The sequence below is a fragment of the Rutidosis leptorrhynchoides genome, chromosome 3, assembly GCF_046630445.1.
Source record: "Rutidosis leptorrhynchoides isolate AG116_Rl617_1_P2 chromosome 3, CSIRO_AGI_Rlap_v1, whole genome shotgun sequence".
Lineage (NCBI taxonomy): Eukaryota > Viridiplantae > Streptophyta > Magnoliopsida > Asterales > Asteraceae > Rutidosis > Rutidosis leptorrhynchoides.
The window spans coordinates 499,679,760-499,698,953 of NC_092335.1; the positions used below are offsets into that span (position 1 = coordinate 499,679,760).

Here is a 19,194-nt window from a genome sequence, read left to right on the forward strand (position 1 = left end):
CTTGCGCATAATATCGAACTGGGGGGACTTAATGATACGCATACCCGATTGGCTCGTGTTGCGTATCACACTTGCACCATGTGCATATCCTCTGCGCTATAGCACTACTCGCGCAAGTAAATGCGCGCTAGGATGCGCCAGGTTGATGAGGGCGCGCTATGAAAAGGTGACGTGTCCTGTACTTACCATGATTTATGTACAAAGGCCGACAGCCAGTGAAAAAGGTAATAGTACTGTTCCCCGGTCCCCTCCATGGAACGACCAAGCAGTACAGACACGAAAGCAACATGGGACACGTGACTCTAATAAACAAACGGCACTGCAGCTATAAATAACGGACTCGAATCACAAGGCAGGGGGTTGGTCTTATTGGGAAATTACACACATACTATTTCTAGTATCAATGTACGGACCAATCGCGCTATCCACATAGCATATCCCTTACCCGCTCTATCGGACATATAGCATCACATTAGATATTCTGGATATACAGGTAACATTCCTTGAACATAAACCCTATGCTCGAAGCGAGCCATCGATGACCGGACTACCCGCCGGTGGTGGGTCTACGTTTAACCACCCCTGTTGAGATCCTCATCTCGCAAGGGGTTATTCACGGTACTCCGGACCGGAGAGTTAAACACAATTGACCCTTAAATCCTCTTTTCACGATGTCAAGCATGAACCGAACCCGACCCGGTTATTCTATGCTTGATCAAACACGTATTATCAAAAACTACCCTCTTGCTTCTAAGTTACGGAGCGTAGCGAGTCTATGAAGCTTGAGACGCCATAAGAAAACGTTATTCTTTATTGGGAAGAACTTGCACCATAAGTTGGAATAGAAAAAGTACCCTGATCATTAGAAGCTATCAAAGATCTTTCTATAGAAACCGAATAACAACCTGTTGGAGATTTGTCCCACCACCAAACATCGTTACGATTCGATAATGCAACAGAATCAAGCTCGATCATAAGACTCTGAAGCTGAGCAAGTTCTACACCTCCCCTAAGCGGTCTGCGCTAATCCCAATACCAACCATTCGAAGAGAAATGAGAAGTAACCGTTCCAACCTTCCTCGAGTCAAGAGCAAAAAAGACGAGGATAACGATCAAGAAGAGGAGCATTATTAAGCCATGAGTCGTGCCAAAAATCAAGGGAATCACCTCTGCTTACCTTGGGCTGAAGACAAGCAGCAGGCAGAGAGTTGTTGCTATGTAACCCACTAATACATTTATGAATAGAAGCCCAAGTACCTGCAGCGTTAGTAAAATAAGGAGTGTTACCGTTGAAACAGTGTCTATGGATCGAAGAGATGACTTTAGCCCAGCTTGAATTATTATTGGTAATAAACCGCCATCTCCACTTATATAGAAGAGCAAGATTGAGAGACTTGAGACAAGAAACCGATAACCCTCCACGATCATAAGGATTTTGAACAAGTCGCCAATCAACCCAATGAATCTTCTTTTCGTTAATTTTTGCACCCCAAAAGAAAGATGATCTCAAAGCTTCAAATTTTTTAATAACCTTGCTCGGGGCTTTGAAGAGAGAACAATAATAGGTGCCGACTGAACCAAGGAAGGATTTAACAAGCGTAAGTCTCCCGCCGATGGAAAGTAAGTTAGCTTTCCAGGTCGAAAGGCGTTTCTTAACTTTATCTATAATGCAATCCCATCCTTCCTCTCGGTGCATGTTATGACCCACCTGTAAACCAAGAAACTTGAAGCGAATTGTAGCGGGAAAGCAACCCATGATAGACGCCAATCTCTGAATCTCTCGCGAATTGACCCCCATTCCATAAACAGATGACTTATGAAGGTTGATCTTCAATCCCGAAACTACAAAAAAACATGTCGTTCCACTCAGCAACAAATAAAACATCATCCGCATAAAAACAATGCTTAATACGAAGAGAGCTACTATGGCCCCCGATTTGAAGACTTGAATATAACGCAGCATTTGTAGCATCACTAATCGCCGCTTGGATAATGAAAAGAAGAGGGGATAACGGATCACCTTGACGAAGGCTCCGACCATTCTTAAATTCAGAAGAGGGACTTCCATTAAGAAGCAGTGAAGCATATGAAGAAGAGAGACACGCCTTGATCCAACAGTTCCATTTCGGATCGAATCCCATAAATTGCAACATGGAGAGAATATAATCCCAGTGAATGGAGTCAAATACTTTATCGAAATCGACCTTAAAGAGCATAGCCTTCTTTTTCCTTTTGCACCAGTCAAGAACTTCATTTATAATTAACGGACCGTCAAGTATTTGCCCTCCCCTTAATGTATGCGGTTTGATCCCGGCTGATGATAGTATCAATGACTGAAGCGAGCCTGATAGCCAAAATCTTTGTAGTGTATAATTAATGATGGTAGTGTTAGATTATCTTTGTATCAATTATATATATACGACTATATACAAGATAGAACACTTGTTAAATGTGTAGTTATAATTTCACATATTTTTATTTTAAAAAATGATAGATTTTACATTGCACTTAATAAATAAATATTGTACATACAGGAATTAGTATGAAAGTAACAAGATGTAAACAATCAAAGAAATGGATCAAAATTGGTTACCCAAACTATTCATTTACATTGGTTGCTTGAAATTACTTTTTTTTCTTCCTCAATTGAACACAAAACTAATAAGCAAAAACAATAGTAAACAACATGATATAAAATTTGTAAGAAACAAAATAATTGTACAAAAACCTACAACCACGATGATAATTCATCAAGACCGTTGTCGTTCAAATATCTTTTGTCCCGGTGCAAGAATAGCCATTGGATCGTATCTCGACTTCATTTCCACAAACCACGACCATCGATCACCAAAGTGTTGTTTCCACCCGTCTTCATTGTTGTAATGAGGAAGATACAACTTGAAATCGAACCCATTTCTAACACAAACTTGAAGGATATCATGATTTTGTAAGACCAAATCCCTAACACATGTCGACTTTTGATACGGGTTTGTAAACCGGAGCAATGCTACTATGTAAAAGATATCGCCTTCGGGTAACACTACTGATGTACGTTCGTCCCACCTAATCAAATATAAAAACGAAAATATTATTTCAAGACGATATCGATTTTGATCTTTAAAATGTAGTGGTCCAAAACAAAGGAAGGACCACAATGAGATGTAATCAATGATGAGGCAAAGATCGAGTCCACGTCAAGAAATTAAAATTATGATTATTATAATTAAAATAATTTTTGAAAGAAAAATATATAAAAATAAAATTTTATTTGAATAGAACCATATGGTGTCATTGTATGGGCTGGGCCCAACAGGTTTGCGTTGTCGTTTCTGATTCGCCAGAGACTGCCCCGATAGGCCGATAGTTACATCACTTGGGAATCTCGTTTTCCATCAACAGATAATACCACTATAACTAATTTACCTTTTTACCCCTCACCCAATTCCTCGTTCAAATTGAATATACAGTATTTAAAAAAAAATTAAGATCACGTTATTTGCCCGCTAACAAGATAACTTACAAGCAGTTGACCGTCATATATTTGATTACTAAGTATTTTTTAGAACATATTACTCCGTACTAGTAGCATTATAATTTTTCGAGTAAAATAAGAATCATAAAATAGCAAAGCAGCTTTTAAAATGACAACCGTACGATCCACGCCCACAATTCCAACCAAAATAACTGAAGAGGGTGTGGCGTCATCGCACGCATCCACGGCCTTACCGTGGGTCCAAGCCCACCAAATTACAACCTCTATTACATCTATTTAGCTACCATTTTGGGGCCCATCTTAGATTTCACCCTGAAATATACCCTCCTCCCATACCCCATTTATTCTCCCCAATTTTTTTTTTTTTTTTTTTTTTTTTTTCAAATTCATATAACCCAGTAACGGATAACACCATTTTTTTCATAATATTATACGCGAATACTTTTGCACAGGTACTCCATTAAGTGGATTATTCTGTGACTATTGGCGGTTCTTTCCCTAATTAACTAAAACGTTTACCAGATAATTATATGCAAGTTTTAATAAAGATTTTTCACTTTTGAGTCTTATATTAATGGTTGGACGGCAAGATATGCAAGTTGTGAAAAAAAAAAAAAAAAAAAAAAAAAACAAAAAAACAAATAGTAAGGCGTGTAGAAAGTACAAGTATGTATGACCTCATTTTCTTGAAGATCTTAACCACCCCATCTAAGCAATTCAGCAAAATAGTCAACATATACCGTATCATATATTAATATTAATATTAAATTAATATAGACATAGAATATAGTTTATATACTCTAACCATAGTCTATTATTCTATTTTGATATCTTCAATAGTTCATCTCCATAAATATGTAAATGTACAAGAATAATAGGGTAAAGTTCCTTTATACCTTAATATTTGCATATAAGACAAAAAGAGTTAGAATAATAATAAGGTGTGCAACTGTAAAGTAAAAAATACAATGTAATGATAAAATTTCTTAAATTATATGTTTTTTTTTCTATGGTATATTAATATGGAACGGATGGAGTATATACTAATTGAATAGCCTACATGGTCGTAATCCGCCACGTGGAACCTCCACGTGAACATCATCACTACACGCGTGGCTTTTCATATTTTCTCTTATATTCCCTACATCCATGTAACTATCTATAAAAGTTAAAGTCATGGGGTCCAAGTTTTAGACACAAGGCTTAAAATGACGTTAATTGACACCACCATTATTTATTCATATTCACACTTCTAAATGAAATAACATATCTATCACAAGAAGACAAGCTTTAATGCAAAACTAGATGTAATGGTGAATTACTTACTTGGTTCGCAGAATAGGGTAGACGAGCATAGGACCTCCAATCCCATCCTTGAGAATCTTCTTAAAAAAGGACCGATCAAAATCTTCAATGGAAGATTTGGATACAAAGAGGTTAAGCCATGGGTGCGGTGCGTCCCATATACCATTAGCTTTAGCTTGTATTTCGGCTTGTTTTACACGTAGTAAGAAATCAACATAAGTAAGGTCCACTTGAAAGAGTGTATCGTCCATGAATCCCAGCTGTCCAAGGAGCTTCTCTACTTTCTAATAATAAATATAAATAATCAAATTAATAAGTATGTGCAAAATAATACAAGTAGGAAAAGTAAGGGGACAAAACATGAAAAATGATGTGTGGGGGGGACCGGGACCAAAAGAACGTCAGCCAAAATCTCATATGACTAGCAAAACGACAGCGTACGGGTAGAAACACTTACGGTGAACATACGGGGGTCATTTTCGTAAATAAAAGCAATTTATGTGGTTGTTTTTGTTACTTTGTGTCAGAGAATCCAATGGAAGATACATTAGTTGCCATATTGTCAGTTTTTATGTTTTTTTTTTATCGTAAAATAAAAAATAAAAATAAAACAAACATTGGTTCATTGCAGGGGCCAAAATGGTAAAATCAACAAATGTTTTTGCTAGTGTGTGAAATATAACCGGTCCTCCACTTTTATTTTTTTGCCACGTGTGCAAGGTAAAGCTTACCAAAATATATTGTTTTTTGACTTTTTCACCTTGGGTTCTTAGCCTCACCTTTTTATGACCCTACACAAAATTTTGATGGTCAAATGTGCTATAATTGACCTTTGTATTTCACCCACAGGTCATATTCTATAGTCAACTCTATTTTTACAGAATCCAATTTTTATAAAAAGGCACGAAGAAAAAGAAAAAAATATATTATACGTAGTTCAAAATTTTAGTTTATAATTTTACAAGAAACCTAAGGGTGCGTTTGATAAAACTAAATGATTTAACGCTGAATGGTTCAGAATCTGAATGGTTCAGAATCTGAATGGTTCAGAACCTCTGAATAAAGTTTGTTCTGAATGAAAATAAGCTGTTTGATAATCATTTTAAATGAACGATATGAATTGAGTAAAATTACCTTATTAACGTGTTACATGAATAGAAAATACAATATATTTGTTGGTTAAACGTTCTGGATATGATTTGAAAAGAATATTACATAAAAATTAGGCTCTTAATGGTTAAGAGAGTGTTTCAACTCTGAATGGTTCAGCACTGAATTCTGAACCATTCAGCACCATATGTCATTCAGAGGTCAGAAACAAACACGCTGAATGCTGAATGGTTCGGCATTCAGCGCTGCACCATATGTCATTCAGAGGTCAGAAACAAACACGCTGAATGCTGAATGGTTCGGCATTCAGCGCTGAATCATTCCATTAAGAGACAAACAAACGCACCCTAAGTAATGCATGAAAACTTCTACTATCAACTAATAGTTGGTAAAAAAACAAGAGATACATCAAAATAAAAGGTTTGAAAACGACATGGCTATAAAGTATGATTATTCCTAAAAGCAATTTCAACCTTTACTGAAATTTTATTGCTATCATTACCCGTTTCTATTGACATTAGTTTTTTCTAAAATCATCTTGAATCTAGGGTGAATTTTTTCTTAACTAATGACCGATGATAAATCCAACACTATAGTTAATAGGTTCATCAATTTTATACATTGATGACCTCTTCGATACAACTAAATAATGCAGAAAAATGATAGACATCAATTTTAGTGTTGGATTTATCAACATCAATTTTAGTGTTGGATTTATCAACATCCTTAGCTAATACTCCGTACATCAGCGTTGCATATTTAGTCAAAACTAAACTATACCTATAATGATAGATAGGTCTAAGATGAAACGTACACTAGTGTGTTATGGTAATTTTTTAGGAAGTTGGAAGACGATTGACGACGCGAAGCGAGGGGCGTTCTAAAGCAAAGGAAAATATAAAATCATACCCATAGATGTAACATTCTTTTGTTTTGTTCAATAACATTGTTACACATTTTCTAGGACTATACTACCACCATTGGATAATTGATAACATAGACAACATTTTTATTATTATTAAACTAAATAAAATCAAACCTTAAAAAGATTAGGCACTAGAAAGAAAGCGACTATGTTTAGCAAAGGGCGCATTTTTACTGATTATTTACTCTTAATATGAAAATGGAATACTAGTACTAGCTAGGCCATACTATATGTAACGAAGATACTCTATAGCTAGGCCATACTGATTACGTATGTTTTCATCACCTGCTTTTTACTTAAATTAATTAAACAAATCGTACCTACATGTTCATACGATATGAACAAAATCTTTTGCCAATACCCAAAATTCCAAACCATTGTACCATAGAATTGAAATACTATCAATTTCAGTTGGACCCACAAATTAAGGATTTTTACTAAATACACATAACTAATCAATTACTACTAATAATTAAAATTAAATTAATTCATAATACTTGAAAATTAATAATAACACTCCCTACATTGGGGAAAAAAGAATATGAAATAGTTTCCATTAAAACATGGTGTTGTACTATATTTTATTTACTCTGTAATACGGAGTATCAAATATGAATAAAAACACTTAATCAAAATTTCACATTTGTTAAATACCTTCAAGGAATATATGTATATGAAAAAATATTGTTATGAGAAGATAATCATGACCCTTCGACGACGCAAAATGGTAGTAATATATAAACACATATATAATATATATATATATATATATAAAATATTAAAATTAAAATTAAAATATATATATAACGCGAACGTCATGCTACAACAAAAATTTAGTTTTTGAAAAAATGCAAAAAAAAAAAAAAAAAAAAAAGTAACATTTGGAATGGTGAAAAGCAGGGGCACTATAAAATAAAGATGAGGTCCAATGCATAGTATTATAGGATCAAGAAAAGTAACTTACTGAATCAACTGTTGAGGAGCAGTTTCCTTTGCTGTAATGTAAAGCGACTTCTAAACAATACAACACCGGGCTTTCTGATCGGGTCGGGTCATAAAACTGATCCGGGTCAAGCACCACCGACGGCCACCCATTTACCGGGTCATCACTGTTCACAAACACAAATCCTTCCACGTAATCAAACGACTCACCTTCCTCCCGAGTTATTAACCACTCTGCGTCCTGAGTGAACTCGCTAAACTCGGAATACACCACCCTTATCCATCTCACCTATAAACAAAACAAAAAGGAATTATAGTTATTTATAGTTGTAATTATGAGATAATCATAATAATACGATGTAATTAATTATTAATTATAGTTATTTATAATTATAATTATTAATTAATTAGTAAATTAGTAATTACTACTAACTATTAATTTCGGAGTTTTATTATATTATAATTACATACATTTCCATAAAAGATACTCCAAAGATAATAAAAAAGTTAATTATAATTTACTACTTTCCTTATTAACACATTTACAGCTAAAAGTTTTTTTTTTTTTTTCCTTTCCTAGATAAGTTTACATTTAACACGTCAAAAAATGTGTAATTTACATAGTTAACAATTTAGTTTCTATTTATTATTTAAATTTATTTATTACTTGTCATTTTCTAATAAGATTATTTGAAATTTTAAGAATAATGTAGTGTACATTTCTTTTTTTATTCATTATATTAATATTTAATATTCATTTATTATATGGAAGGAAAATAACGGTAAATACTACTAACCATATCCGGGGCGGGTTGAACGATGACCCGAGCCCGGGTAATAATACCGAATTGACCTAACCCACCAAGAACTGAAAAAAAGAGGTCTGAATTTTGACCATCGGAACAAATAACGGTATCACCGTTACCAGTAACAACTTCTAATTCCGTTACATTTGACGTTTGTGGACCATAACGGAATGTTTGACCACTAACGCCGGCGTTAGATAACGTTCCACCGACGGTTAACCCTAAATAATCCGTCCACGACCGTGGTGATAAACCTTTCGTAACACACTGTATCAGCACATCTTCCCATAATGCACCGCCGTTAACATCAACGGCGTAACCGTCGTCACCGTTACACATAACAATTAACGGTTCCGAAGAATTTGAAGAAAAGCTCTTCATGTCTATAACGATACCGTTACGAGACATGGACTGACCGTTAATTGAGTGACCGTTTCCCCTTGCAGCGACGGTTAGGTTTGGTGACTGTGAAGCGAATTTGATGACGGAAACGATGTCGTGGTGACCGGAAGGTTTGACGACGGCGAGAGGTGATGAGGAATGTAAACCGCCGAAGTCTTTAGCGGCGTAACCGGTCGAACGGTAATCAATGGTGCCTTCAAGGTCCATGGAAATTTGTGATGATTCTTGTTCGATAGAATCGTTGTTATCGTGAACGAAATGTTCTAAATAAGCTATCATTTTAACAGAGTGTAGAAATGATTATTTATTTATTTTTTAATATTTTTTTTTTTAAATTGTGAAAGGTCGGGTCGGGTTGGGTTGGGTTTAAGAGGATGGGGATAGTAGAAGAAGAGTTTGGTGATAGAGAATCTAAAGTAATCTTTTTTGTTTCTCACACTTATTACAGTGAGCAATGAGTGTGAGTGTGTATCTATATGTATGTATCTCTGGCTTTTGGTTTTGGTGGAGTTCTGGCTCTTTAAATAGCGGCGGATTTGGATTTTAACGTACCTAAATAAATTTAATTTTTATTTTACCATTATAAATTATGGAGTAATTATAATTATAATTTAAAATGTTGTATTTCCGGTTGACACTATCTATTACAAGTTCTAGTATATTTTATAATACTAATAATAATAATAATAATATTAATAATAATAAAATAATAGAATCATTATATAATTTTTATTTTACCATTATAAATTATGGAGTAATTATAATTATAATTATAATATAAAATGTTGTAATTCCTGTTGACACTATCTATTACAAGTTCTAGTATATTTTATAATAATAATAATAATAATAATAATAATAATAATAATAATAATAATAATAATATAATAGAATCATTATATAATAATAATGGTAGTGCTAAATAGCTAAGGATCATTTTAACGTCAAAATTTATTAAAAACAACCACCTCTCTAACTAGAAGCTAGAATTGGGCACGGACCAACACGTTACAATGACTTTAAAAGTCAAAAGTTCCAACTAATAGATTCTTTAGCTCTATCCGTGGTCCAGTTAAATAAGTACATACGAATTAAATCAAATAACTCTCGTTTCTTCAATTTTTTTAAAGCAAATAGAACATCGATCTAGTAACTTCAAGAAACCAAGTTGCAGCGGAAAAATGTTATATAACCTGTCATAACCCGGATTTTTCCATAATTATATATATTATGAGATTAATATTTACATGTATAAATGTTTCCAACATGTTAAGCAATCAAACTTGTTAAGACTTGATTAATTGAAACGGATTTTATGTAAACGTTTGATCACCCAGTTTATCCGATGATTCACGAACGTTATAACTTGTATATGACATGATAATATATATATGGACATATATATATGTTTAACATCATTCTCATATCAGGCATTTCGCAAACTGCATAGAGATAAAAAATCATTCATATGGTGAACACTTGGTAACCGACATTAACAAGATGCATATAGAATATTCCCATCATTCCGGGACACCCATCGGACATGATAAAATCGAAGTACTAAAGCATTTCAAATTCCAGAATGGGGCTTCTTGGGCCCAATAGATCTTTCTTTAGGATTCGCGTCAATTAGGGGTGCACTAATTCTCAAAATTAGTGATGTTCCCTAATTCTTAGATTACCAGGCTAAAAGGAGCATATTCGGCTTCGATCTATTCAACCATATAATGTAGTTTCGATTACTTGTGTCTATTTCGTAAAACATTTATAAAAGCGCATGTATTCTCAGTCCCAAAAATATATATATTGCAAAAGCATTTAAAAAGGGAGCAAATGAAACTCACTATACTGTATTTTGTAGTAAAAATACATATGACGTCATTGAACAAGTGTAAGGTTGACCTCGGATTCACGAACCTATATCATTTGTATATTTATTAATACACATAATCGTAACTGAACAAATTTATTTATTATATCTTTATTTTGTATATTTAATTTGTGTATATATTTAAAATGGTTAATATTCATATAGTTATATTAATATATTCATATTTATATACATGATTGTTTAAATGTTATATTTAAAAATTGATAGTTTTGTTATTTGTATGTATTTATGTAACTAATATTAATAAATTTGATATATATAGTTATATGAAATTTTAATATAATTTTAGTATATGTAATAAGTATATTTTAGGTACAAAATATTTGTCTATTTAAAAATGATAGTTTTGATATTAATAATTTACTAATAATATTAATAATAACTTTATTAAAATGATAATATTAATAATAATAATGATATTGTTAATAACGGTACTTTTGTTTAATAATGATAATAATATTAATTATACTAATAATCTTATTTCTAATTTTGGTAATAATAATAATTACTTAATAATAATCAATAATAAATATAAATAATAATAATAATAATAATAATAACAAAAAAAATAAATAAATAAATAAAATAATAATAATAATGAAATAATAATAATAAGAGTATTAGTAATAACTACCTCAAAGGAGTAGCCCCTTAAAAAAATGCCCAAGTCCAGGCTCGAACCTAAGACCTCTCGTTTAACACCAACACTCCTAATTAATACTCTGTCAGTTTCAGTTTTGATTTATTTGACATACTAATATCTATAACCCGTCTCACATATCATGATCTCTTCATCATCATTTTAACTTATAAGCCCAACAGAAAAATATGTAACCCTCTGCCCAAACGTATAACTTCGGCCCAATAGAAAGAAAAATGAAATGTTGTGGCCCGATAGAAATCATTTAACCCAAATGAAGCCCGATCCCCAAAGAATTTTCGTGGACTTTTGTTTGGACAAGAAATTTCGAACGGCATTAGAAGCAAAAAAAAAAAAATTTATACTACGCAGTCAATATCACTATCACTCCCTGAACCGTTACCATCACAACCTCATGTATCAAGTATCATCATCCACTATCATCTTCTTTCCCATCGTATACCATCATCTTTCTCATCCTAACCGTTCCTCGTCTTCTAAACTTGAAAATACGCGGATTGTTTTAGTAGGAAACGAAACCTCAGGGGCTAAAATGGGTATTTATCCCATGAACATTCATCGTGATTATTATAGTATGTTACACTTTCTAAAAGCAAAAGAAAAGAGGATACATAACAGCCACTTGTTTCACTTTGTACCTTTAGTAAACAATTTGCAGTAGGTAACGTTTATATAGGAAAAGTGACATGGTAAAAGAAATAGAAAGTGTAATAAATACAGAGTATAAAAAGTTGTGATTGGGAAGTGATAGGCAGTTTTAGAAACGGAAACGAGTAAGACTTAGATAACAATAGAAGCGTAGCAAAATTATCATTGTTATCTCATGTATCCTAATTATTATCATGATATATCATCATCTCGCTATAAATGGTGAAATGTTCAGCTTGTGACTGAATGAGAAGTGCGGCGACAGTAAAAATTTAAGAGTGGGATGGTTTCAAGGTGGTTTTCAAATCGGAGATGATCAAGCAAGGTGGTGTTAGTTATATTTTTAAATGGTTGGTGTTCGTTTGCAGCCATGTCACTATCAAAATGGAAGGAGGGCGGTTATGGTGGTTGCAACTATGAGGTTTGTTTAGTGTCTATCAGTTTTGGGTAGCAAGGAGTCGACCCAACTCCTTTGGGTTTGGTCTCGACACAGAACATAAATAGAGAAGAAACAGAAAAATGAGTGGTGTCATGGTGGCGATGGTTAGGGTGATAGTTTTGAAGTGGTAGTGACGGGGTGTTTCAAAAGAAGAAGAAAAAAAAAGGTGGCGAGGTGATTGATTGTGGTGGTGTTTTGGCTTGTGGTTTTGATTGTGAGTTGCAGAAGTAGGAAAACGATGGTATCCAAGAAGTAGTAACATAGTCGAATAGTAGAAAGAAATAAGGAGTTGGTGATTGATCTCCATAAGCATGTGTGTACGATAGATATAAAGAGGATAATATTGTACCAATAATCAATCAATCAAACAAGTGGGGATTTAAGAACAAAAACAGTAACTTATTAAATTATATTTAGAATTCAAAACGTGCGAAGCGAATAATAATTCTACCGACGGTTTATCCCGGATGGCTATATCGTGTCCATTGCTAAACAGTTAAAATACAAAAGTGTTCCTAAAAAAATCCCAAATTTTTAAGTTAAGTTCATTTATTTATTTTGGTCATTAAATGTTTGAAATCTGATCAAAAAGGTGCGTCACTATTTATTTTTAATTCCAAATAATCTGTACGGAGTATTAAAATTCAACTCATTAAAGTAAAAATATTTTTAATAAATCTTAACTTTACATAACTTAATTATAGACCAATATTTAATTTCAACTTCTCATAAGTTCGAGTCTTAAACTTGTTTAATATCGTTCATAAAAATTGACCTGTCATTCGAGCTCGATCCCAACTAAAAATTAAATATTTTAAAATTAATAAAATAGATTCTAACTATGTTTTTAATAAAGCTAAAATTGATACAACCTATTTTCGGATCATCGTTTATTCTAAAATCACGTAAGTTCCTTTTTAACTCATTTACTATCAACCGAATAACAAATGAGCGTTACCATCGTTTACGAAATAAATTCGAAATCATAAAATATATATTTAATATACTTTATTTATGTACATAGATATGTTTTAAATATTAATTATCATATTATCATAATATCATATTTTTATTTTATTTTATATACTAAGCTTTAATAACAACATCATATAATACTTCAAATATTATTTTGAATTATTATTTATATATACATACACACATATCTATTTACAATTAATTGTTCGTGAATCATCGAGATCAGTCGAAGGTCAATTATGAAACAGTTCAAACTTTTTTTTGAGACTCAACCTTACAGACTTTGCTTATCGTCTCGAAACTATATAAAGATTAAGTTTAAATTTGGTCAAAAATTTTCGGGTCGTTACATGAGGTAGTAATGGTGTTCATAACCTTATTCAATTCATACCTATATAACCATCTTATTCGAAAAATATAACTTGTAATCACTAGAACAAAGTTTAGTTAATTCTAAACTTGTTCGCAAACAAAGTTAATCCTTCTAACTCGACTTTTAAAAATAACTTAACACATGTGTTATATCTATATGATATGCTAACTTAATGATTAAAAACTTGAAAACACGATGAACACTGTAAAACTGGACATACGCCGTCATAGTAAAACACGGGGCTGTTTTGGGTTGGATAATTAAAAACTATCATAATCTTTGATTTAAAAGTTATTCTTCTGGAAAAATGATATTTCATATGAACATGATGTAGTAACCCGAACTTTTCCATGATTATATATACTAAATGAAAACTATATTTACATGATTAAATGTTTCCAACATGTTAAGCAATCAAACTTGTTAAGACTTGATTAATTGAAATGAGTTATATGTAGACAATTGACCACCCGAGTTGACCGACGAATCACGAACGTTAAAACTTGTAAAAACTATAGGATGATATATATATATATATATATATATATATATATATATATATATATATATATATATATAGTTAACGTGATATTATGATATATAGTATCTCACTAAGTATATTAACAATGAGTTGTATACATAAAATGAGATTATTGAATTAAGAAACTCGAAACGATATATATAACGATTATCGTTATGACAACGTCTTACTAAATACATATATATCATATTAAGATATTGTTACACTATATTTAACATGATAAATGATAATTATATATATATATATATATATATATATATATATATATATATATATATATATATCATTAAGTATGTTATCAATGAACTACATATGTAAAACAAGTCTACTAACTTAAGAATTTCGAAACGATACATATATGTAACGATTATCGTTGTAACTACATTTTAATGTATATATATCATATTAAGATATATTCATACATCATAATATCATAATAATGTGATAATTTAACATCTCATTAGTTATGATAAACAATGGGTTAACAGTATTAAATGAGATCGTTAACTTAAAGCTTTCAAAATAACACTTATATGTAATGATTAACGATGACTTAACGACTCAGTTAAAATGTATATACATGTAGTATATTAAGATGTATTAGTACACTTTTGAAAGACTTCATGACACATATCAAAGTACTTCTACTTAATAAAAATACTTACAATTGCATTTTCATTCATTTTCATCAACAATTCTACTCGTATGCACCCTTATTCGTACTTGTACAATACCCAGCTCCTAGACGTATATACTATTGGTATATACACCTAATAATTCAGCTCTTAGTAGTCCTAGATAGTCAATAAACATGTGGAACCAACCATTTGGCAACTAGCATGAAATATCTAACAAAATTATAAACTAATGGAGCCTATATCTTGACTCCATTTTCACGAATTCATGCACCCTCACAAACACTTTCATTTTTCAACTTTTATGCATCAAACACATCTCTCTCAAGTGTTCTTCCATTGTTCTAAGTGTTCTTCATCATCTTCATCAAAATCTAGCTCAATCTAGTTCAAAAATCCTAACATAAAATAACTTACAAAATAACTACTCAAGAACATATCAAGAACACTTTCAAGGTTACTAGCTTACTTCCAATCTTGCAATTCCATTTCAAGTGATCATCCAATCTCAAGAAATCTTTGTTTTTTACAGTAGGTTATCTTTCTAAATCAAGGTAATACTCATATTCAAACTTTGATTCAATTTCTATAAATATAACAATCTTAATTCGAGTGATAATCTTACTTGAACTTGTTTTCGTGTCATGATTCTACTTCAAGAACTTTCAAGCCATCCAAGATCCTTTGAAGCTAGATCAATTTTTGTCACTTCCAGTAGATTTACCTACTAAAATTGAGGTAGTAATGATGTTCATAACATCATTCCATTCATATATATATAACCATCTTATTCGAAGATCTAAACTAGTAATCACTAGAACAAAGTTTAGTTAATTCTAAACTTGTTCGCAAACAAAGTTAATCCTTCTAACTTGACATTTAAAATCAACTAAACACATGTTCTATATCTATATGATATGCTAACTTAATGATTTAAAACCTGGAAACACGATGAACACCGTAAAACCGGACATACGCCGTCGTAGTGAAATCGGGGGGCTGTTTTGGGTTAGATAATTAAAAACTATGATAAACTTTGATTTAAAAGTTTTCCTTCTGGGAAAATGATTTTTATTATGAACATGAAACTATATCCAAAAATCATGGTTAAACTCAAAGTGGAAGTATGTTTTTCAAAATAGTCATCAAGACGTCGTTTTTCGACTGAAATGACTACCTCTTACAAAATTGACTTTTAACCTGTATTTTAGACTATAAAATTATAATTTTTCTGTTTAGTTTCATAAATTTCAGTTCATTATGAAACCATAGCAACTTGAATCACTCAAAACGGATTTAAAACGAAGAAGTTATGGGTAAAACAAGATTAGATAATTTTGCTTGTTGTAGCAACGTGAAATTTGTAACAAATCTATACAAATCATAACTTAACTAACTTATATTGTATTATACATGTATTCTAACATATATTATGTAATCTTGGGATACCATAGACACGTATACGTAGAAATCATCAGACGTCGAAAACCTTGGATTTATATATTCATTTATGGTGTACCTTTTCAAAAGAATGCAATGTTTACAAAACGTATCATATAGAGGTCAAAACCTTACTATGAAATCAATGAATAGTGTATTTGTCCAAGTGGATTCGAACGGGTCATCACAGTTGGCATCAGAGCTTGAGGTCATAGGGAACCAGAATTTGCATTAGTGTGTTTAACTGGTAATTGTTAGGATGCATTAGTGAGTCTGGACTATGACTGTATCTGTTTTTACTGAGTTTTGCTTATCATTTTTGAGTCTAGACATGTTTTCCTGCAATTATTGTATAAATAGTATACAAACGAATTCATATCTTAACATATCTGTTACTGTAAACTTTTCCTGACATCTTCCGAAAATTTCTCCGTAATTTATGGTATTTTGGTATTATATATACATATGTAAATTATGTGTTGAAGAATACCAATCTAAGTCCTATAATCTATTTCATATCAAAAATCATTTCCCTGATTATACAAGATGGATCCCGCATCTAGTTCAAATTCCTTAAACTCCGACAGCTATTCCAATATGGATATTCACCTGAACTTCGAAAGCAGCGTAATCGGAATGGATCAACCAATTAGCCATCACCTATTCTGGATGAAATGGAGATGGGTTCGTAGCCTACTTAATCATTGGAGACAAGAAGAAGGTGATCCCTTCCATCCACCACATTCCCCTCTTGGCGAAGAACCTGAAGCACTTATCGGCGAACCTGTTCGTAATACCATTTTCTCTCTCATTTCCAGGGTATCTCGTCATGATTATATATTATCTCAAATTCTAGATCTTATTCATCCGCTCGTCCGAACTGACAATCACCCCGGTGTAATAGAAGAAGTCAACGAGCTTCGCGCTCGAGTAGTGGTTTTGGAAAATATGGTGCAAAGGTCACAAGCACCAGCAGCATCACCAGCATCAACAGTACCACCGTCATCAACACCAACAGTACCATTACCACCATTAACAACATCCACATCCCATGATTCAACATCACAAGATGTTCCACGAGCATCAACGTCATACGCACCATAGATACCAAGGAGTACCAACAACAATAACCATTGAAGTATTGATTCATAACTTCATTGGAAAAATATTCTACGGCGATTAAGTAATATCTAAAGTTTTAGAGATTATATATTCTAGTCCTAATCGAAAACCAGATGAGATTAATATTATGTTAACTCATTAAATCCATGATTACATCTAAAGAAAATATATATGCAGGTATATTTTCATAAATATTATAATTAAAAATTCTTTTGTACAAACTGTTAATGGTGAGAATTTTTTACGGGTAGGTGATACCCGAGAGATATATAAATTCACAATTAATATGTTACATTCTTCGATTCTGATTCAACAAATCATCAACTATACTCACTTCTTTCATAACGATATACATTCTTTCCTATAAATCAAAACAACCATTCGCATTCAAATTTGATTACATATTCTGATTTTGAAAAATCAGAATCCATGTCAAGATTTAACAGAAAATATCACTCTAAGATTCTTACATCTTTCAAAGCTATACTTTGACTTCAAAACTGTGCTAGAACATCATTTCTATTCATAAAACCCAGAAAAATATTTGTATCATTCAAAATTTTAGAACATCATATGTATCTTGACAATTAAAATCTTCATGCAAACCCTTCAAACTTTTGAAAGCACCTCGGATTGATAACCGATGATTCGGTTATGATAACTTTGAATGCTGATGAAGCAGCAAAAACTTAAATGACCTTAACAGCCAAAAGTTTGATGATAAAGAATAGTGTGTTGGCAAAGCTCAGAAAAAGAGAAGGTTTGAAACTGAAAAACAGATTGAGTAAACCATGAAGGAGGCTGTGGACAAATCACAAAGACTAAACCTGCCTTCAAAGAATCCAAATTATTCAATATCTGCTGAAGTCATTAACGAATACCTTGCTCCTGACTCTAAACCTTTACGAACAAATCTTCTTTATCATCTTTCGATATTAGAAATTCTAAGATATCATCGTATCTTTCATTATAAATATCCTAGATATTTCTGAAGATATTTTCATAACTATTCTTATCTAAAATCATTTATCTCTTCGCGATATCTGCGTTACATCATAAAGGAAACTATTTTAGTTTCTAAATTCTGAAAAATTCGAATTTAAAATATGAATGTTTTGAAGAAGTGTTGGGAACTGAAGCATGAGTTAGTATAATATAATGACACCTAATCAACGTGATTATATTACAGTAAGTCATGCTGAGTTTCTAAATGGAACGTGATGGTTCACAAATCATATCGTCATCATGTGCCATGTTACACAACTCTTACCTTCTACCTCATCTCCAAACATATTAAGTACATATCTTCTGGATAGTTCTATTTTTCCAGATATTTTGATAATTTGACAAATCAAGATCGTGTCATTACAATTTCCTTCTTAGAACATTAATTATGTTCATTCCGAAATTCATATCTACGAATTCTGGACCATTATCCGCTTGACCTAAAGTCGGGAAGAGAAAACAAAAGCATGAAGCTTCAAAA

General features: G+C 32.1%; 1 protein-coding gene across 1 annotated transcript; it reads right to left on the reverse strand.

Annotated features, from left to right (window-relative positions):
- Window positions 1–2,566: 2,566 nt before the first annotated feature.
- LOC139898232 (cytokinin dehydrogenase 7-like) lies at window positions 2,567–9,460 on the reverse strand. The gene is made up of 4 exons (XM_071880965.1): window positions 8,573–9,460; window positions 7,798–8,064; window positions 4,820–5,082; window positions 2,567–3,063 (listed from the first exon to the last, which is right to left on the reverse strand). Exons 1-4 carry the CDS (start codon window positions 9,260–9,262, stop codon window positions 2,751–2,753), a joined length of 1,533 nt encoding a protein of 510 aa, XP_071737066.1. The 5' UTR covers window positions 9,263–9,460; the 3' UTR covers window positions 2,567–2,750.
- Window positions 9,461–19,194: the final 9,734 nt, after the last annotated feature.

What these genes read in the sequence shown, in the direction of transcription:
- LOC139898232 (XM_071880965.1), bottom strand. Translation starts at nt 9,262, where the DNA reads ATGATAGCTTATTTAGAACATTTCGTTCACGATAACAACGATTCTATC. An exon ending in TTCAACCCGCCCCGGATATG is followed by an intron (nt 8,065 to 8,572) that starts GTTAGTAGTATT and finishes TTTTGTTTATAG; the next exon opens with GTGAGATGGATAAGGGTGGT. An exon ending in GCTCCTCAACAGTTGATTCA is followed by an intron (nt 5,083 to 7,797) that starts GTAAGTTACTTT and finishes ATTTATTATTAG; the next exon opens with AAAGTAGAGAAGCTCCTTGG.